The 22395-nt window shown below is 41.8% G+C and overlaps 1 protein-coding gene across 5 annotated transcripts in view; it reads left to right on the forward strand.

Annotated features, from left to right (window-relative positions):
• The window catches only part of nvy (nervy), a 322382-nt gene that overhangs the window by 162487 nt on the left and 137500 nt on the right, over positions 1 to 22395 (forward strand). For all 5 annotated transcript variants that reach the window (XR_010517434.1, XM_065217533.1, XM_065217536.1 and 2 more), the window contains one exon: positions 1321 to 1399. Coding sequence is in view for 4 of the 5 variants with exons in the window: in XM_065217533.1 (XP_065073605.1) it covers positions 1321 to 1399 (79 nt within the window). In the remaining variant the exon portion in view is untranslated. The remainder of the gene's footprint in view (positions 1 to 1320; positions 1400 to 22395) is intronic.

The raw sequence follows: 22395 nt of genomic DNA on the forward strand, positions 1-22395 counted from the left end.
TCTTTTCTGGGTGAATTGAAGGTTGGTGGAGAATGGCGAGGGGGTCGGCTTGTTAGGACAGAGCTCGGCAGAGTTTTGGCGAGTGAGTGTGAGTATACCAACTAAGTGGTTGGGAAAGGGTTATGCGGATTGCTGATATTGAATGAAAACATTAGTGTGTGGAGTTGGAGGATCAGTCAGAGATTGGTGTTTGGAATATTTGCTTTATTTTGTTTATTTTTTTACTAGAAAATAGCAACCACCAGAAGCCATACTGAACGCTGGTTCGATTCCTGGGCTGGCCGAGGATTTTTTGTTTTACTTGGACATCCACCCTAAACAGTATAAGATTACAATAACAGTGCAAATTGACATCGGTGTTACAAGAATATTAAGTTGAGAAACGGCGTTCCAGTCGGCTCGCAGTTTTGTATTTAAAATAAAAAAGTGAAACAGCGGATAAACGATAGTTTAGCAAACTTAAGTAACTTAAAGAACACAAGTGCGAACACAAATTCGAAATGACGCCTCTATTTTCAAGAAACATTACCATTTCAACCCCTCAGCACTCTCAAGTGTCAGCCGGTATTCGTCCGTCGGTCGCGTCGTCGTTGGTGCGATGAAATGGGAACCGTCTGTGAGTGGCATATCGAAACAAACCGGCAAGCAACAGCAGCAGTCAGCCCCAGCCCCCAGCCCCCAGCCCAATGATTCAAATGCTTTTCACGAGTGCAGGGGATGGGAGTGCGGAAAAGCTCACCCAAATGGGGAGCGGGAGGTGGTGAACAAACTGTTTAGGGAACACCAACAGCCGGTGTGTGTTTGCTGTTGGATGGCTGGCTGCTACCTACTACTGCTACTGAGCACTCTGGCAAGTGGGAACATTCTGCTTTGATTTGATTTTGACGGTTTTTCGTTTTGCTCTGGTGTTTCTTGCAGCTGTGAACTTTTTCTGATGCTTTCTGCTTTGGCCCTTCTGCCTACATAGTTGGGTGGGTATGGAATGGATGGGTAACAGCACTTTTTCGACTGTTTGCGCCGGTGGCGGCGGCGTGCGATATCGCAACGTGGTAAAACGTGTCGCTGACAGGTTTTCTAATTGCAAAAAAGGGGTTGAATGTCAATTTAATCGGTTTGAGTTGTGGCATTGCTTGTGTGGGGATTTTTTTCTTTCCTTGTTGGTCTCGACATGGTTGTTTATGCGAGCGAGATAGAACCGTGGAACCAGCATGCAGCTGAGGAATTAATCAATTTTTATAATTTTTCCCGACGACCGGTGAGCGTTCATGTGGCACTTGATGGTAATTGGTGTTTTGTTTTCTCGATGTTTTTCCAATGCAGATGGCGCTAGAGGCGAAAGCAATCAAGGAGGAAATACCCGACAAGGACACATATGAGACCACCACTCGCAAGGTGAAAGGTAAGATTTATGATTATTTGCTCCTGGTTTGGGACTATAATGGTGTTTTCTTGGAGAATCTTGCTGCAAAAATGTTGTTGACTTTGACTCATCCCATTAGCGATGATGATGAGGATTTATGTTGAATCATTCGATTCGTGCCACCATACCTTCGATTGATTATTGTTACTTCACACCACCCTCTGTTATGCTCGACCACGACAACGATACCCTTCGTATACCCGAGAAAATGTTTATTGTGAAACGATTTTTCGCGCTTTTCCGTTTCCATAGAGTACGCGCATGTACTTTTTCCACTACTCCGGTTTGGATACAAACATTGTGTAGGTAGTTTGTAGATTTCCATGCTCCCATAGTGACTGGCGGGTGGCAAACAGCTGTTGATTTCACGCGAGAAAAAGTCAATCCAACAGCAGATGGTCTTCGGCACCTACTCCGGTCGTGGCTAGCCTCGCGTCGTTGTGTTAGACTGGTGGGGGGTTGGAAATTGAGCTGACTCTCGTTTATTGACATAACGAGGAAATAAATTTAGCATTCATCAACCACCTTCGGATTCGATTGCTAGGCACCGTAGAAGGGGGGATTGGAATCCAGTTGGATGTGGTTGTGGTTAGAGGAGGTAGAATATAAACTTGAATGATCTTCCATTTATAGGCGATGAAATGTTTAAATTAGGTATTGTGTGTAGTATTTTTACAAGCTGTTAGACACTGAACATATCTAAGGCTACCCCATTCTAGCCCGATATGTTTGCCGTGAAAGCGATTATTTCGTTTTGCGAATAGGTAGTGATGTTCGACTTTCATTGAAATCGGACAAACGGGTTTTGTTTATAATGAAATGTAATCGAGTACATTTTAACGACTGAGCAAACGTGTTTTTTTTTTTTTTTTTTTGTTGGGGGGAGTTGAACCACTGCGTCCATTATTTGAAATTTTTTGGTACCCCTGTTTACTGTTCGTATCATGCAAGCTGACCACCATTTATTGAGTGGACAGCTAATTACCTGGACACGTCCTTTCCCAGTAAGGTATGATATGGTTTATGAAACCAACTACCTTTCCAGAATCAGCATACCAAATTCCATTAGGTTGTAAGATAACACTACGAAGACATTTAGATCTACGCCTGTGTAATGCACCGCAACTGCAGAGCAGATGTTGCGTGGTTTCACGTTCTATGCTACAGAAACGGCAGATATCGCTCTGAACCCGACCAATGTTCTTCAAATGATATCTACTCGGACAGTGCCCAGTTACTAGGCCAGTGTATATACTAAGAGGCCGTTTATTGAGATCCAAGAGCTTTTTGATATGTGTTACATTTGGAGTTATAAATCTTTTCGACTGGTGGCACTTCGTGACGGTCATCCAGTTGGCCATCACCCTTTGTTCTTCCCAGCGTTTGAGTTCCATTTTTACCGTACAGTTTGATATTCAGCAGTATGGTTCTGGGCCAATAAACGGTGAATTGGAACCTAATTTTGCGAGATCGTCTGCCCTTTCATTCCCTTCAATGCCACAGTGTCCAGGAACCCAATATAAGTTTACTAAGTTCTGTTTGCACAGCTGTCGCAACAAGAGAATACATTCCCAGACAATCTTTGATGTACATTTTTATGCACGAAGCGCTTTTAGTGCTGCTTGACTGACAGAAAAAATACAGATATTTGCACATCTATATTTTTTCCTTAGGCAAACACTTACACATTCAAGTATGGCCACGATTTCCGCTTGAAACACTGTTGGACAATGTCCCATCGCTACTGAAATATTTGTCCCAGGGCCAAAGATTCCTGCACCTGTTTGTGTTCCAATTTTTGAGCCATATGTGAAAAATATGATTGAGCCTTGACGAACGCTAGGATCACCGACTTCCCAATCCGAACGCAACATTTCACATACGTTAAAGGGAGTGTCATAATTGTCCTCTGGTTTCATCCAGTCTTCATTCATACTCATCACTGGTCATCTTTGGAAGTATTGTAAAATGCTTAGGTGGTCAACCAGGTCATCAGGCATGACTTTTTTTAGACCTTTTGAGCCTTAGAGCACTTCTTTCCGCTTCTAGTTGCACGTATTCATGCAAGGGCAGTAGATTGAGAATTGCATCTAAAGCTTTTGATGGGGTGCTGCGCATCGCACCCGTTATAGCAATACATCCTAGACGTTGTAGTTTTGCCAGCTTCCTCTGTGCGGTAACCTCTTTCGTTTTTGGCCCCCACACTAACGAAGCATAAGTTACTTTTGGACGGATTACTGGTGTGTAAATCCTCATTGTCATTGTTGGTTTCAAACCCCATTTTCTACCAACAGTTTTGGAGCATAACCACAGGGCACTGGTTGCTTTGTTGATCACAGAATCAATCTGAGCATCCCGATTCAACTTGGCATCCAATATAACTCCTAGGTATTTGACCTGTTCACTAAGATGGACCTGTTCTCCTCCAAGCTTGAACTCCTTTAGGTTGAACTTCCTCTTTCTAGTAAAAGGAACGATTACTACTTTTGACGGATTAATGTTTAGGCCCTCCTTAATACACCAAGATTGGGTAAACTTTAGAGCTTGTTGCATTCTTCCTGAAATGATAGCGTCAAACTTTCCTCTAACTACGATGACTATATCATCCGCAAAGCCCACAACTTCGAAACCTTTCGTCTCTAGGCTTCTTAGAAGATCATATACAACTAAAGACTACATCAGTGGTGAGAGGACTCCTCCTTGAGGACAGCCTTTCGTTGCCTTTACTGTTATAGATGAGCTTCCCAGCCCAGAAGTGACTTTTCTTTTTGCAAGCATAGTATGAATACAGTTGACGATGTGCGTGTCGAAGTTCCTTTTCTTCATGGCGTCAACCATAGAAGAATAGGATGCGTTGTCAAAAGCTCCTTAAATATCCAAGAAAGAACAAAATGCGATTTATTCAACTGAAAGTGATTTTTCGATTTTAGTTACCAAAGTACGGAGAGCAGTAACTGTTGATTTTCCAGATTGATACGCAAACTGAAAATTAGATATTGGATGCGTTAACATGTAAGTTGAATTGATGAAGTCATTCGACACCTTTTCCAGAGTCTTCAGTAAAATTGATGAGAGACTAATGGGCCTAAATGCTTTTGGCTGCGTTTTATCGCGCCTCCCGTTTTTCGGTATGAATATAACTCTTACCAATCTCCATTTTGATGGAATGTAGTTTAATCTAAAACTCGCCTTATAAATCTTAGTTAGAGACGGAATCAGCATTGCTTCACCGTTTTGAAGTAGTGCCGGGAATATGCCATCCACACCCGCAGATTTAAAAGGCTGAAAAGATCTCACAGCATTCTCCACTCTGGAAATTGTGAAAATTTCATCAGCTATATCTGGTATGGTGTTTTCTGTTCTCTGAGACACTAGCGAGGTCTCTACAGAACACATTTCACCAACAGAATCAGAAATATCTGATTCCACACACAATACCGAACCTGGAAAATGTGTTTCCATAATTAAATTTAAATTTTCAGAGGGAGATTTGCTAAAATCTCCATCATGACATTTAAGATTACCAAGTTCAATCGTATGGTCTTTCGCAAGAGTTTTCTGCAATCTCGCGACTATAGAAGTACTGTTTATATTTTCACACATTTGAATCCAAGATCGCCTCTTAGATTCCCGTATTTCATTATTGTATTCAGATAGAGTTTTCTTATATTGAGTCCAATCAGAAGTGATTTTCGCCTTATTGAACATCTTACGTGAAACTTTCCGAAGGCGTTCCAATTTCAAATTTCACCACGGCACATCCCTGTTAGAAGACGACCGTTTGATAAGACAGCTACTGTTGTAAGAATTTATAATTCTTTCGTTTACCTTTTCAGAAAATGATTCCAATTGTTGGATAGAATCAATCTTTACGTCGTTTGTAAATATATCTGAATCTAAGCACTGTGCATATTGATCCCAGTTTGTTTTCCTAGGATCTCTAAATGAAGAAGGTGGTAAATCACCTCAACCTTATTCAAACATAATGTGTTTATGATCAGAAAGTAAGATTTCATCTGACACACGCCAATTTCGAATCTTCTCAGAAATTGCAGAGTTGCAAAATGTCAAGCCTAAAACTTCCTGTCTAATGGCATTTGAAAAAGTAGGTTCATTTCCTTTGTTGCATATGTCTATATTATAAGATGAGAGAAATTCCAAAAGGCACTCACCTCAACTGTTGATGTCCGTACTACCCTACACGGTATGATGCGCATTTGCATCACAGCCAATGATGAACGACTTGTTGTATTCTCTGCAATATTGGACTAATGAGGTTGATCTCAGAAGGAGGTACCTCAGGAGCATCACAAGGAAAATAAGCCGAAGCAACTACAATCTTGGTTTTTTCCTTGGTGGTTGGTACCTCAACCATGACTGCGACGACGTCCCGTTTGATGAATTCTGTAATAGGGTAGCATTTCAATGTTTTATCAACCAGAATAGCAGTTCTAGGTGAAGTCTGCTTTTCGTCATAGTATAACTTACATGCGTTTATTTCAATTCCTTGTATTTTTTCTCTGTTGGACCATGACTCTTGAATAAGCGCCATGTCCAGCTCCTCCTTTTTGAAATTCCGACTCAATATAGCAGAAGCGCTTTTTGCATGGCGGAGGTTCACTTGCAGGAACTTAATGGGTTTCATTTTGTTTCTTAGATCGCTCATCTTTGCCTTTGGGGAGAGCGATAGACCCATCGTTTGATACTCGAGTTTTGATTTTCCTTAGCTGCGTTTCACTAAATCGGAAGTTCAGTACGAAATCACGTTCCGACAATGTCTTTAGCGAATCTGCATCAACATTTAACGGCCACTCGGCATGTTTGTTTGCGTTGGAGCGATTCAATATTTTCCAGCCATTCGTGCTTAAACCATCATTTTGACTCTCAATGAGTCTCTTAAGCCTCTCATCGCTGAAGTCTGCACTTAGTGGGAAGAATGCGTGGAATATTTCCGGACGAAGGACCTCTTTCTCGTCCAGGGCAATAAGCTCGGCATTTTCCCAAGGAGTGAGTACCTTTGTCACATCTTTTAACCACGTCGCTGTTGTTTGATCCTTGCAAATCAGGGACAAATAACCATGCTTGTAGCTGCATTTTGTGAACTTTGGTTCTTATTTTGGTTTTATATTTTCATGCTTTTGCTCTTCGATTTTTAAGAGCAGAGCATCCTGTACAGCATCGAGTAATGCTGTGTTCATTTTTTGTTCCGGGTATCTTTTTACGATTATTCCAATCTTAACTAAACTTGCAACATCTTTGAAGGAGCAACCACCTGAGTTAGAATCAACTGATGAACTTTTGGGATATCCTGAAGCTCCTCCATTTCCATCAGCTTTTCCTTCACTCTGGTCAGCCTTCTTCATTGATTTTGCCTGATTGCCAGTATTGGATAATCCAGCGCGCACTTTTGGACAAAGATTCGACTTTGTCCTCTTAACGTCCAGCTTTTTTCCACTGCTACATTGATTGCCATCTCTCGCTTAGCAGTGTTTGGAGTCCCAGAAACAGCGTTAGCAAAAACTTGTTTCCGAGCTTCCTCCATGCTCATCCCTGATTCAATGCATTTCTTATTTTTGTTTCTTTTGGTTTTCGAAAGATTTTTGCGCCACTTGATTTTCGGCGCACTTTCAGTGGAAGGGTTACTTCCACTCCCACTAACGATAACCGACTTTATAGTGACGTTTATTCCATCATCATCTTCGTCACTCTCGCTTAACATCGGACCGTCTTTCAAGTCGTCGCGTTTTGGAGTATCGAGGATAGAAGAGGAACAGGATTGCACCTCTGAGACAGAATCACTCCAAAGTTGATTCTCCATGAGCTCATCGTTACCAACGGATGTCTCAATCTCCATCTTTTGAGATCGAAGTGAGCAGCTTGTAGCTTTTCCGTTTTCAACAGTATTCATGTTGAAATCCTCCAATTGCGGTATCGAAATATATTAGTTTAAAGCTACGATTTGTTATATAGCTGAAAATAATAATAATGCGATGGAATCGAAATTAAACTTAAACTCTACAAAAATAATTTGATTGAACGATAAAATGTACCAAAAGAATTAACATATCTATTTCCGTGTTGAACTTGTTATCTACAGTATAATAGTGCAAATCCAAAATCAAAAGCAAAACCCCTATTTTCATTTATTTATTTATTACTATTATTCCCCTAAACACTTTACAGTGAAACTCTCAGCACTGATTCGATACAAGCTCCAACTGGAATACAGCGCTGCCATTTATACAGATTTATCTGTATTATACAGATTTTTTAATCTTAATACAGACCCGATACAGAATACAGATTTATCACAGATTTTTAAATTACAGTACAGATTTCTACAGATTTTTATAAAATGCTTGAGAAAAAAAAATTCAAAATTTATAAAAACAAAATAACTTTTTTGATTGTATGGGGATTTACAGTATTAATTGAATATTTCCAATATAAGCATGTATGTTAAATACAAAAAAAGTGCCCGAGCACATTAAAATGGTACAAATACAAGTACTCGTAAACATTTTACTTGCATTGAAAATGTATTTCGTAAGAAATTGCGGATTTTCTGATATTCTCCATACTGCAAAAATGATTTTACCAGCACTGGCGGGGCGACATCTCTCGACTTTTCGGTGTAACTACCACACAAATGATGTAATTAATTGTATTCATCTATATTAAAAATATCAAATAGTAATGAACTCGTGCACTTTTTTGCATTTAAAACTGCTTATCAGGAAGATAATGAATAGAAACTAAAATCTCCATACATTTTCAAACGGCTTCATATCACTCTTATAAATATGTACGGACGATATCACAAATGGCGCAATTATATCCCGTATGGTTAGTACGATAGCCCGAATAGGTGGTTAAGCACTTTTTATGGTTATTTTGTATGCACTGTATTTGTAAAACAACAAAACATGATTAATTAAGAAAAAAATCGTCAATACAGAAAATACAGATTTTTTAATAGAGTGGATACAGATTTTTTATAAAACCACCTGGCAGCTCTGCTGGAATACCATCTTTGCAAGTTTGCATGCAATATTCCATGTAAGCATTTGACAGTTTTGCACTACAATAATATTCTTGCAGTTACACCTTCGTCTTGCATAATCGACGTTTTCTTTTCTCGTTTCCTTTCCTCTATTGTACAGTTAACAGAGGAAATAACACTTTACATCACTGTTTCTCACCTGTACACTCGTGATAATCTTCAACAGTAGCAACAAATTAACCTTTTTCACTACCACACGCGATTATACTTTTCGCAATTCACCGTGAAAAAATGATTTATAAAGCGAGCCAAGGAAGACACTTGCGTTTTTTGAGAACAGTGTGGTGTTCTGGAAATGGGGAGCAAACGTGTTATGTCACCTGCAAACGAAACAAACGCACTACAAAATACGACTGATTTCGAGTTGCCGATAATATAACAGCTGGTTAACTCGCAGTTCAAATGAATGAGTTATCAAAGAAAAAGAGCCTGCCGACAATAGTCATACTCACCTGAGAAGTTTGGAGCGGTGTCAAAACGTATGCATACCGTTTTGGACAATTGACTCGATTGAAATAGATAGAATAGCAAGCAGCAGATAAATATAAACAAACAAGCACGTCAAATGTATGCGTAACGCTGAAAAATTGCGGATAGAAGTGCCGACGCTGCTTATATTGACGACAATACCTAAAATCTTGAACTTAAAAAAAATTCGCAAATTCAGAATACTGTCCCAGACGCTCTTTCCATGAGCATTGCTGTTGTTTCCACTAGATTATCTTCGTCCTGGTACAAAGACACCCTCAAAAAAGTTCCGGACAATCCTGACAACTTTGTCGATTTCCGAATAGAAGATGGAAAACTTTTGAAATTTGTTTCCACTCCTAATCTACCTTACGATCACAGGTATGAATGGAAACTTGCCTCTCCACATGACGAGAAACAGGAAATAATCCGTGAAAATCACGATGGATCAATGCATCTTGGGGTAGACACGACGATTGATCGAATTAGGCAGCGCTATTTTTTCGGCCTAGATTAGCTGCTGAAGTACGCGAGTACATTCAAAATTGAAAAACGTGTAAAGAAGTTAAAGGTGCTTCTGTCCCCGTAGTTCCTACATACATTTATTTGTACAACATCACATTTAAGATAAGACATAATCAACAATAGTACACCACAATACTCGGTTGCCGCTCTCCATCCTCGGTCATGCCCAATGCTTGCTAGATCACGCTCTACCTGGTCCGCCCATCGTGCTCTCTGCGCTCCACGCCTTCTTGTGCCAACCGGATCAGTAGCGAACACCAACTTTGCAGGGTTGTTGTCCGGCATTCTTGCAACATGCCCTGCCCACCGCATCCTTCCGGCTTTGGCCACCTTCTGGATGCTGGGTTCGCCGTAGAGTGCAGCGTGGTTCATTCTTCGCCGCCACTCACCGTTCTCCTGCACACCGCTGAAGATCGTCCTTAGCACACGTCGCTCGAAAACTCCGAGTGCTTCCAGGTCCTCCTCGAGCATAGTCCATGTCTCGTGTCCATAGAGGACCACCGGTCTTATTAGCGTTCTGTACATGGTACATTTGGTGCGGGGGTGAATCTTTTTTGACCGTAGTTTCTTCTGGAGCCCGTAGTAGGCACGACTTCCACTGATGATGCGCCTTCGTATTTCACGACTCACATTGTTGTCAGCCGTCATTAAGGATCCAAGGTAAAAGAATTCCTCCACTACCTCGAAAGTATCCCCGTCTATCGTCACATTACTTCCTAGACGAAAACTGTCATGTTCGGTTCCGCCTACTAGCATGTACTTTGTTTTTGACGCACTCACCACCAGTCCGACCTTTGCTGCTTCGTGTTTCAGGCGGGTGTATAGTTATGCCACCGTTCCAAATGTTCTTACGATAATGTCCATGTCGTCCGCAAAGCACACAAATTGACCGGATTTCGTGAAAATCGTACCCCGCCTGTTGAGCTCGGCTCGTCGCATTACACCTTCTAGAGCAATGTTGAAGAGTAGGCATGAGAGTCCGTCACCTTGTCGCAGTCCCCGGCGAGATTCGAATGAACTGGATAGTTCACCCGAAACCTTTACGCAGTTTTGCACACCGTCCATCGTTGCTTTGATCAGTCTGATCAGCTTCCCAGGAAAGCCGTTCTCGTCCATGATTTTCCATAGCTCTGTGCGGTCGATACTGTCGTATGCCGCCATTTTAGGTGATAGACGACGAAAGATGATCTGGGATAGCACTTTGTAGGCGGCATTCAAAATGGTGATCGCTCTGAACTTCTCACATTCCAAATGGTCGCCTTTCTTGTGAATGGGGCAGATTACCCCGTCCTTCCACTCGTCCGGTAGCTGTTCTGTTTTCCAGATCCTGACTATCATCCGGTGCAGGCAGGTGGCCAACTTTTCTGGGCGCATCTTGATGAGTTCGGCTGCGATACCATCCTTACCAGCTGCTTTGTTATTTTTGAGCTGCTGAATGGCATCCTTAACTTCCCTCAGCGAGGGAGTTGGGTCAGTTCCGTCCTCTGCTGTACTGACGTAGTCGTTTCCTCCATTGCACTGGTCTCCCGTGCCTACGTTCTCCTCGCCAGTCAGGTGCGCATCGAAGTGCTGCTTCCACCTTTCAATCACTTCACGTCCGTCCGTCAAGAGGCTCCCGTCCTTATCCTCGCACATTTCGGCTCGCGGCACGAAACCGTTGCGGGATGCGTTGAGCTTCTGGTAGAACTTCCGTGTTTCTTGGAAACGGCACAGCAGTTCCATTTCCTCGCACTCCGCTTCTCCCAGGCGGCGTTTTTCTCCCGAAAGATGCGGGTCTGCTGTTTCCGCTTCTGTTTATACCGTTCTACGTTCTGTCGGGTTCCATGCTGCAGCATTACCGCCCGCGCTGCGTTCTTCTCCTCCAAAATCGCTCTACACTTCTCGTCGAACCATTCATTCCATCGACTTCTTTCCACGTACCCGATGGTGCTCTCGGCTGCGTCGCTGATGACTGCTTTTACTGTACTCCAGCAGTCCTCTAGAGGGGGCACATCAAGCTCGCCCTGTAGTTCCTCTAATGGGTGATCAAAGGATCACAAAACACCCTTGGCAAATAATCGCTATGGATTTCGTTGGTCCCTTACCTCGAAGCAAAAAGGGTTGCCAACACATTCTAGTAGTGCTAGATCTCTTTAGTAAATGGATTATGCTCACCACAGTCCGCAGGTTGCATAGTGTTTCTCTCTGCAACGTAGTTCGCGATCAATGGTTCTTTCGCAATTCCACCCCTGAAGTTATCATAGCCGATAACGCAACATGTTTCCTTTCCAAAAAGTTTAAATCTCTGCTAGAACGTTTCAATATCCGGCACTGGCTAAACGCCAAGTATCACTCCCAAGCGAACCCAGTAGAGAGGGTTAATCGCACTGTTAACGCAGCTATCAGAACCTATGTCAAGGAAGAGGTGGTCCATTCCGTGACCAAAATGACACCTTTCTTTATAACGCACGGTCACGAACTCTTAGTGGAAGGATCTGATCATAAGGACTTACCGACCGAACAGGATCAAACCCTTGAGCAACGTCGAAAAGAATCTCAAGGAAGATTATGAGTCAGGTAAACAACGTTATAACCTTAGGCACCGTCATCATGCGAAGGATTTGCAAATAGGTCAGCAAGTCTACTACAGGAACATGAAACAATCGAGCGCAGTTCAAAACTAGGTACAATGCGAAATATGGTGCAATGTATCTGCCTGCTCGAGTTAAATCCAAACTTGGTTCTTCCTCATACGAAATCGAAACCTGAAAGGGGAATCTCTCGGTATAAAGGGCGAACACGAAATTATTGCGACACCGAAAATATCATGCCAATTTTCTTATCATGTTTAGAATCAAACCAAAATTTTAGGGTAGTTTTATACATATATTTACTTCAAAAATCAAAAGAAAAGTTAATCGATGGAGCCTTGAGTGTAAAATTGAACGCATTTTCGCTTGATGCCCTCCATCAAAGTCTTTACAGTGTCATCCGGTACCAGTTTCTCAGTTTTTTTTTCCATTTTCTTAACATGTCCTTCTCGTCTTTGACTGTCTTCTTGCCCTTCTGAAGTTCCCGCTTCATTATTGCCCAGTACTGCTCCACCGGGCGTAGCTCCGGACAGTTTGGCGGATTCATGTCCTTTGGAACAAAATAGACAGAATTGGCCTCATACCACTCCAGGACATTTTTAGAATAGTGGCATGATGCCAAATCTGGCCAAAATAGCGGAGCTTCGTCGTGCTGCTGCAAGAACGGCAAAAGGCGCTTCTCGAGGCACTCAGATTTGTAGATCTCGCCATTTACTGTGCCCTTTGTCATGAAAGGCTCACTCCTCAGTCCGCAAGAGCAGATGGCCTGCCAAATGAGATATTTGGAGGTGAACTTCGACATTTTCTTCTTCTTAAATTTGTCGTCCACATCGAACTTGCACTTGCCGGTGAAAAACTCCAACCCCGGAATTTGCTTAAAATCAGCTTTTATATACGTTTCGTCGTCCATCACACAGCAGGTATATTTTGTCAGCATCATCAGTAGAGCTTCCGTGCCCGAGTTTTAGCCATCGATTGTTGCCGCTCATCGCGGTTTGGGAAGTTCTGTACCTTGTATGTATGTAGTCCAGCTCTCTTCTTTGCATTCTGGACGTAGCTCTGCGACATGCCGATCTTTTTAGCCAAATCACGGCTTGAGACGTTGGGATTTGCTTGAATCATCCGCTACACCTTTCCCTCCGTCTTTTTGTTCTCCGGTCCCGGTTTTCTTCCAACTCCTTTGCCGTGGTCCAACGTCAACCGCTTCTGGAACCGCTTCAACACTCTGGAGACGGTTGAATGGTGAATGTTCAACATTTTTCCCAACTGCCGGTGCGACAGGTCAGGAAATTCCAGGTGTTTGGAAAGAATTTGTTCTCTCAACTCGCGTTGGTTCACCTCCATTTTCGTTGAATCGAAAAACGCGACTTCGAGTTTGACAGCATGTACAAAATACACATCAATGAGAAAGTGTGCAAAATTTGGTTGATTTTTACCCAATGGTAAAAAAGTTATGCCCTGTTGAATGTGTCGCAATAATTTCGTGTTCGCCCTTTATGCCGTGCTTCCCACCTGAAAACCCGCTTAATTTTTATTTGCAAGCTCAGTAACAAAGCGTTGATAACATTTTCATTATCAGCAGTTGCTGGTGCATCAAATTGGTCTTCGTCAATGGATCGTCTCTGTCCAAAACTATATAAACACGCGTAGTATCCCAACACAAGTACGATTAGAACAGTGTCAAGTTCGAAAATTCGTTTCACTATTCTCCCTAAAACAATGAAATGTTCACGATATTTCCACCATAGATGAAAAATAAGTAATGTTTTGGTTCACGTCGATCACGATCTGACAATTGACAGAATCAGAATGATCAATTCTACGTTGAAATTCTTAGTTCGAACAGAAATATCGATTGGTATCTTCATCTGCAGGCGATTGATCAGTTCGAATTTAGCACAAACTTTAATTTATTTTGAATATTAATTCAGGTTAATCCAGTTTGTGTTGGATGTGTTAACTCGAAATTCGCTGAAGACCTGAGGCAACGCACCGCTGACGGTCAGGGGGCTAGGTTTAGGAAACGGTACCCGATTGAATGAAAGTATGAATGAGTTAATTTTTCAGTTCGATAACATATGCTGAAAATGGTTAAAATTAGTAGAAACACCCTAAAGTTGTTCCTCACAAGTTGAGGGAGTCAGTAAATAAAAATAAAAATAAAACATTTTGAGAGAGACGTTTTCTCAATAGATGGAAATGAAAATTTGATGAAAGTGTAGTATCGTGAATTATTGGCTGAAGCTTTTAAAATAAGAGTCAATGTTCTACCGAACTGTTGTTGAAAGCAGAGTTGCGACCAAACACAATCACGATTGTCAAACAGCTGATGGTAGTAACGCTTAGTACATTCCTTTCAATGTGCTTGCCGAAGTACTCTCCATGACCATCCATCAAGTTGACGAAAGAAGTAAAAAGCAACTGATGAATGTCGTCTTCGGTGTTAATCCATCACCGATCTGGGCATTCCTGACAATCACGACACTCATTTATGCTCGTTTTGAAGCAGTTGCTGCTTTGCTTACTTATGTGAGTGTGTTGGTGAGTGAGCCCAACAGATTTAGTTTAATTTTGCCAGCTTTGTTTGTAACCCACACAGTCACGCGTGCCGAGTGGAACTTGCAATGCGTAGGCATTGTTTTCATTTTCTTCTGTCGTTTCCCTTTTTCTCATCATCGTACTGCAGAAGTCTTCACTGTTTTTGCTATGGTTTACATCATCAGCAGCGAGTGTTACGTTTTGCCTGCGAGCAGCGACCATTACTGGTGATTGTTGTTTGCCATGGATCTACCTCTCACTGCTTAAAACAACGTTCTGTCAGCGATAGTCGGTTGATGCGTTGACGAGTGTCGAGTGAGTGTCATGATATTTTGCGTCTCTGGTTGAAAGTTCGATAATAAATTACCGAAGTCGGTAATAATTTTTAAGTGTGTAACTAGTTGTCACCTTACGTCAGATTTTGACCATAAAGCATGTCTTTCAAAACTGAAAATAATTATGAACAATGACATCGATGATCGAAGATAATACAAAATTCATGGTTACTATGACTACTGCATCTAGTCCATATCAATCAAAGTTTTGTTCTAGTGATCAACTGTGGTCCATGTAGTAGATATAAGGGTTTTGGAATAAAATTATTAAAATTTGTTGGGCAGTTAATTATTCTTCTTGTGAGTTATTGTAGTAATAGATTGGTCTTCCCCTTTTTCCTTTTCTATGCGTGCATACCTCTCGCAGAACGCACAAAAGAGAAAACGACATTCTATTGATGGCTCTTTTAGAGAATGAACTACCAATAGTGAACAAACAGTAAAAAGCTGCAGCAGACCGACGGTATATAAGAAACGAACAGCGGAAGCAACAGTGATTCGATTGACAAATTTTGCAGCGAGCAGACCACCTACGGAAAAGCAGTTTACCAACTACCAGCGAAGCGAGCCGAGAAGGGTCAGCACCGGCGTGGTGGACCAAGCCGTATCGCCACCATGTTGGATTACGACAGTCCATAGACAAGTTCTTTACTACAAAATTACATGTTTTCAAAATTTATCAACTCCTGAACATCTTGCTCAAATAGAATCTGCAGCTACTTATATTTGCGTGCTCACTGCAGCAGAATTATGAAATGATCTGTTCACCACTCAGACCTTCTGATCCACTTTGCCGAAAAAATCACCCGTCTTTTTTTTTCCTTGATTTGTTTTTCCGTCGATTTTGTTTTTCGTGCTGAGCACCAATGCTACCGACGCCAGGGAGACAGCTTCCACACCTGGACCCTACCTATCGACCCATCAACTCATGAACCGGAGACCAACGGCTTTACTTCCCTTCCGAAGAATGCCTCAGAAAATCCCGACTGGGATCGAACTCAGGCCTGCTGGGGTGAGAGGTAATCACGCTTACCATTACACCACCGGTGCCGCTGTCACCCGTCTTAATAATCAAGATATTGAGATACAACAGCACATAATATTTGCAGCCGGCTGCTCTTGACTCTTGATCAGCTGTGCCAAAGTCATCACTCTTCTATATAATAAGTACCTGGAGATACAGCAGTTTTTAATATTTGCATGCTCACTAGCAGTGCCAGCGGCCGAATTCCAAATTGATGTCAACAAACTAGCAGCCCTTGACCTCCTGATCAACTTTTCCAAATACATTACCCTTCAATATAATCAGGATCTTGATGTACAACACCACGTAATATTTGCATTCAGAATTCCGAATTGGTGTCAACCACCCAGCAGCCGCGACCTCCTGGTCAACTTTGCCAAAGATACCACCCTTGTATGTTATCAGGGTCTTGAGATACAATAACACATAATATTTGCTTGTTAGATGCTCACTAGCACCGCCTAGTGTCAGAATTACGAATTGGTGTCAACCTGCTGATCAACTTTGCCGAAGACATTATCCTTCTATGTGATCAGGATGTGAATATATAGAGGAACAGATTATTTGCATTGTCACTAGCGCCGCATAGTGAAAGAATACTGAATAGATCTACACACTAATCGAGTCAGTACGGTTTTACCGAGTTTTTGAATTGCGGAACTGTTCGGTAAAAGTTTAAAAATCTGTGGAAAATTTATTAATGAGAAAATTTGTTCTGAACTTGTACATACTTAGTTCTGTTAACCCCATTTAATGATAGAAAATAAAATTGGTCGATTTCATTGATTCCTTACGGATAACGGTCATTTGAATTTTTACCGACTTTTTCAGTAATTCAAAAACCCAGTAAAAAAATACTGACTCCTGTAAAAAAATCTTAGTGTGTATCTACCACCCAACTGTCCGTGACCTCCTGATAGACTTTGTTTACACCCTGATGATAATAGAAAAAGCATTTCCGAAGCCCTAGTTTTAAAAATTATGAAAATTTATTTTATTACTGAATGCAGTCTCCGTCTGCACCCCCCTTGGCCGCACTCAGGGATTAACCCTTTAGCTAGTTGCCTCGATGGCACTGCTTCCAAGCAATCCACGAAGAATTCTGGTCTGCTTCCTAAAGTTCAACGAAAGAAGTCCATCGCAGACGAAATACTGGACATTTATGATCGTATTTCAATAAAACTTCTGATAGAACGGATCAGGAGTGATCCACTGAAGCCAGAAGGGTATTTCAAATATGAAAAAATAAATCCTGTGTAGCAGGGATGCTACGGATCTTGAGAAAAGTTTAACGAAATTGAACTAGGGGTAATTTTCCTAGTGTCGGCCTAAGCATCCATTAGCATTTTTCGTCTTTCAGCAACATATTGGAGGCTCAATTTTAAAACAATAAAATCGACCGCTTTACGAAAAGTGGTCAGGTTTTGACCACAAATAGTTCTGTCAATAGCGGATGGATTTTAATTCTAAACAAGGCAATCGAAAGGAAATTTTTGTGTGAATCTGCTAAAATGAACACTTTTTGCAATAGGTCACTACTGAAAATTATACAAATGTTCAACTGTTGCAATGGTGATCAAAATTATCACCGATTGCCTTGAAAAAGCGCTTCCCCTAACACAGATTTCAAAATCGAATAACATCCGGTCTCGCCGAATGGTGCTTATTCAATCATAGTGTGTGGTGGCGTCCGGTCGATTGTCATCAGTAGCATCAGCAGCACTTTCGATGCGTGGCGTTGAACATTGTTCTCCAGTTCGCAACGAAAGGTTGCCCGCAAGCAGCGAGATGCAGCCAACATGAGCGTCCACTCACCGAAGAAGGAGGAAGAAGCCGCACCGCTACTGATCGGAATCAGTAGCTCTTCGTGAGTCGCTGTGGGCCATCGATGCCAAGTGCATCACCCTCGTTTCAAACAACATACAGCTTACCAGCCTCATCTGTGTTGAACACCCTAATAGCTCAGCATTACTCAACCATCACTACAAAACGGGTCTTTTCAGGACCACCATAAATTATTGTTGTTTAAGAGTTAATTTTCATTGAACGTTTGCTCGCCTTGCTGTCTGCCACATCACCCCCAAAGCTCTTGATTCGTCCGTTGCTTCCAGCGCCTCACCGCCTCAAGATCAACAACCGGCTGGTTCGACTGAAAATCGGATCTGGATGTACGAGGTAATCGGACAAAAATTGATGATCTATGAGTATGACGTTATCATCTTGATTGAAATCGTACTTGACGATAGCATCAATTCGACTCAGATGTTTGGACCTGGCTACAACGTGTTTCGCTGTGATCGCAACTTACGCAACAGCGATAAAACATGCTTTTGGTGGCTTGCTGATAGCTGTGACGCAACGTTATGTCAGCTCATTTGCGAATGTCAGACACGGTAGTAGACTGGGACAAGTTTGTGTATCACTGGACTTACATGGCTGTAGACAATATTTATGCGCTGTGTACATCCCACCCGACCGAAGTCGCGACGTCGAAGTTATGGAAGCGCATATTGCCTCAGTCAAAGAGTTGTGCGACAAGGCATCTTGTGATGATAAGATTCTTGTTTGTGGCGATTATAATCAGCCTCGTCTTCAGTGGGGAATCGATGACAACAGGGTCTACCTCACCGAAACATCTCACTGACCGCTGCAAGTATTGCTCTCGTTGATGGAATGGATTTCGTTAATCTCAGTCAACGCAATACAGTCCGAAATGAACTTTGGCCGCACGCTGGATTTGGTATTTTGCAAAGGAGAAAATGATTTCGATATCGCTGTGCCGCTTTTACCTATTGATGCTTACCATCCTTCCTTAATTCTGTCGCTACCTGGCCACTCGACTGGCCATCGCAACCAGCTTGCAAAGTGGATGATAGAGCAGGGCTTCTAGACTTCAAGAAAATTGATTATGTCTCATTACTGCAGTATCTTTTTGATCAAGACTGGGCCGATGTGTTTGAATGCATTGATGTTGATGAGATGACTGTGCGTTTCTGTAGCATTATTCAACGTTGGTTGGAATCAAATGTTACTCTCAAAAGACGACCAATTTTCCCAGCTTGGAGTACTCCTCAGTTGAGAGTGCTGAAGCATGAGCGTAACGCAGTCCAGGGAAAACTACGTCGTCACAGAACAGCTGACACGAAGCGTGACTTCAAGCGTGCCAGTATCGCATACATTAAACTCAACAGTGCCTTGTACAAATCACACGTCCTTAGAGTCCAGTGGAATTTGTCGCGTAACCCCCGAATTTTTTGGAGCTTTGTCAACAGCAGAAGGAAAGATTCGAGCATACCGTCCAGCATGCTACTCGATGGGAAAGAGTCCACTTCTCTTAGCGAAGCGTGTGAGAAGCTTGCTAAACACTTTGCATCTGTCTTCGATAAAAATATGACAAGTTACGTTGAAGCTGAATCTGCTGCCTCTGATACGCCTAGTGACTTAGTGGAACTGAGCTTATTCGGAGTAACTCGGGATATGGTACTTTCAGCAGCAAGGAGACTGAAAACCTCACTCTCTCCTGGTCCAGATGGAATTCCGGCAGTGATGTTCTGCCGTTGCTCAGCTTAGCAGAACCTTTAGCAGCCATATTTAATGTATCCTTTGAGCAAGGAAAATTCCCAACATTGTGGAAGCAGTCGTATATGTTTCCTGTTTTCAAAGCTGGAAATACGGGATATTAAGAGATATCATCAGTCTTTTGGCAGCGTTCAAACTTTTTGCTATCATCTTGAGCGAATTTGCCCTGAATCGCTCGAAGAACTACATTTCAACTGACCAGCATGGATTGGTAGATCGGTAGCTACTAACCTTTTGGTTTTCACCAGTACATGCATCACCGCGATGGAGGATAAGGCACAAGTCGACGTCATATATACTGATCTGAAAGCTGCATTCGACAAAATCGACCAGAAGGTTTTGTTATGCAAGCTTTCCCGACTAGGAGCGTATGAGCAACTTAGGTCGTGGTTACATTCCTAATTGACTGGACGAACTCTTCGAATACAACTAGGATCTTGTGTCTCTTTTACGTTTACCAGCACCTCTGGAGTACCTCAGGGAAGTAACCTGGGTCCACTTTTGTTTACGTTATTCTTCAACGATGTAGCAGCTCTGTTGGGAGTTAAATGCAAGCTCGTTTATGCAGATGATCTTAAGCTATACATTATAGTTCCCTCGATTGAGGATTGTCATCGTCTTCAAGCTTTGCTAGATTTGTTTGTGGATTGGTGCCGTCGCAATAAGCTCATCATCAGCCTTGCAAAGTGTGCAGTGATGACGTTTTACCGCTCTAAGAGAGTTCAATCCTTTACGACTACTGCTTTGACAATGTAACGCTTCGCAGAGTAGAACGTAGGACTGATCTTGGTGTTCTCTTTTGGACCCAAAGTTGACCTTCAATCTTCACTATTCCTCGATCATCTCTAAAGTGAATCGTCAACTGGGATTTATTTCGAAGATTGCACGAGATTTCAAAGACCCTCACTGCATCAGTTCGGCCCATACTTGAGAATGCATCTATGGTCTGGTCTCCATATGAGCTAGTGTGGAATCTCCGAATAGAACGAGTTCAGAAAAGATTTTTGAGGTTGGCTTTGCGCAGCCTGCGGTGACGCGATCCAATGAAGCGAAACTTATAAATAGCGATGTGGACTGCCCTCAACTGCTTTCACAATTGAACTTCCGTGTTCCTCAAAGGATGTTGCGACAATCATCCTTACTACAACCAAGATTCCATCGGACTGCATATGGATACCATGAGCCAATGTCTGCGATGATTCGGACATTCTCCACTGTGGAAGAAGCATTTGAATTCGGAGAAACATCGAACCAATTTCGAAACCGATTGAGAAGATTGTGATTATTTTTGTAATCTGTTTATCTGTTGCTTTTTTGTGTATTATCTAAGTTTTATTCATTAAGACAACTACTGTCCGATGAATTACAATAAATAAATAAATAATGTACCAAACCAACCAGCAACCAAAAGTTTGTGGTGAAATGCGTAACAATATTGAAGTGGTGCATAAAAATTCTCGCAATGACCGAATACCACATGACCTTGTCAATTGAACAGAACACTTTGAAAAGCAAAACAATCTCGAATTTATACGATTCGTCGCGAATATTTCGTGAATGGAAAATTTAAGCAAGAAATTCCTCCAATCGATTTTCGCTTTTCTATTGTCTATTGAATAAACCAAAAATTCCGTCCGTTTTGTGCATGTAAATGCGAATTTTGTCATCAGAAAACAAGGCGTTTCCGTGATGGCAAAATGTGTTTTCCCTAACACAGTCGCTGAATATTAATGCCGAGCAAATCTACCGTCGTGTCTTGGATACAACCTCTTACTATTTTAGTACTAACCAAAAATATACATTATTTTTGTCCAGATGCATTGTTATAAGAGAAATTAAAAAAAAAACAAGAGATCCATAAGCCAACATTAGAGTAATTTCCCCTATTCCGAAACTATTTTAGATGGCCCTAAATAACATGTCGATGGATCTTTCCTAGGGAGCAGCTGAAGACTGGTCGATCAGCGTCTAAGAGCGGTATTATATTGCGGTAACACAGAAATCTTTTCAGCCGCAGTGGCGCAACAATTCAGCACCTAGAGGGGCCAAGTTTAAAGAACTTGACATCTGAAATCGAGTTCGCAAATACCTTCGTAGAGTTTATCCAGTTACTCAAGGCGACAAGACTCGTTAATCATCTGAGGCTCAAGATTCTTATGCAAAAAGTGTATAATCTGAAAAATGTCCTTGCATTATGCAATGGAGTGGAAAGAATATAGGGTAAAGGGATGTAATGTTGGCCTAACTGCTCCTAATTTGGGCCCATACATAAATTCAGCAATCGACTAGATTTTAAATAGCAATAAAAAATATCCATTAGTACCGTCCCAATGACGCGTTCATCTAGATAAAATTGATAAATAGTAGATTTTTAGCGATGGGCCCAATCTTAGATTTATAGGCCAACATTAGAGCCATTTCCCCTACACATTGTACAAAAACGGTCAATTTGCAAACGTTCGCCGAGAGGAAAGCGGCAAAGCCGTGTTCAGTGAAACCGAACGAGTTTTGGAGATGTTGTGGGACCCGGGTGCCAATCTAACGGATCGGAGATCATGGCGTCTAGTTGATAGCTAGACCATTATGCAGAATTTGTAGCGATCAAGTGGAACGATATCCACACGTAATTTTAGCTGCAGAACAGCTTATTCATACAGGCAAAAATGGGTTATAGAAATGAAGTTGAAATGACAATACTCCAGCCATTCCCTTTAAACAAGTTTCAACTAACTCGAAAGGTAACTTTTCCATTAAAAATAGTACCCCCACAATACCGAAGTAGCATTACACGGGCACGTGCTTCCCGTGCTGATATGCAAATGAGCTTCTGATCCCTTCGCTGCGTAAATTTTGTGAACTAAATTCAGTGCTAA

The sequence above is a fragment of the Ochlerotatus camptorhynchus genome, unplaced genomic scaffold (genome assembly GCF_037179485.1).
Source record: "Ochlerotatus camptorhynchus isolate MF236.1 unplaced genomic scaffold, CSIRO-AGI_Acam_v1.1 ptg000077l, whole genome shotgun sequence".
NCBI lineage: Eukaryota > Metazoa > Arthropoda > Insecta > Diptera > Culicidae > Ochlerotatus > Ochlerotatus camptorhynchus.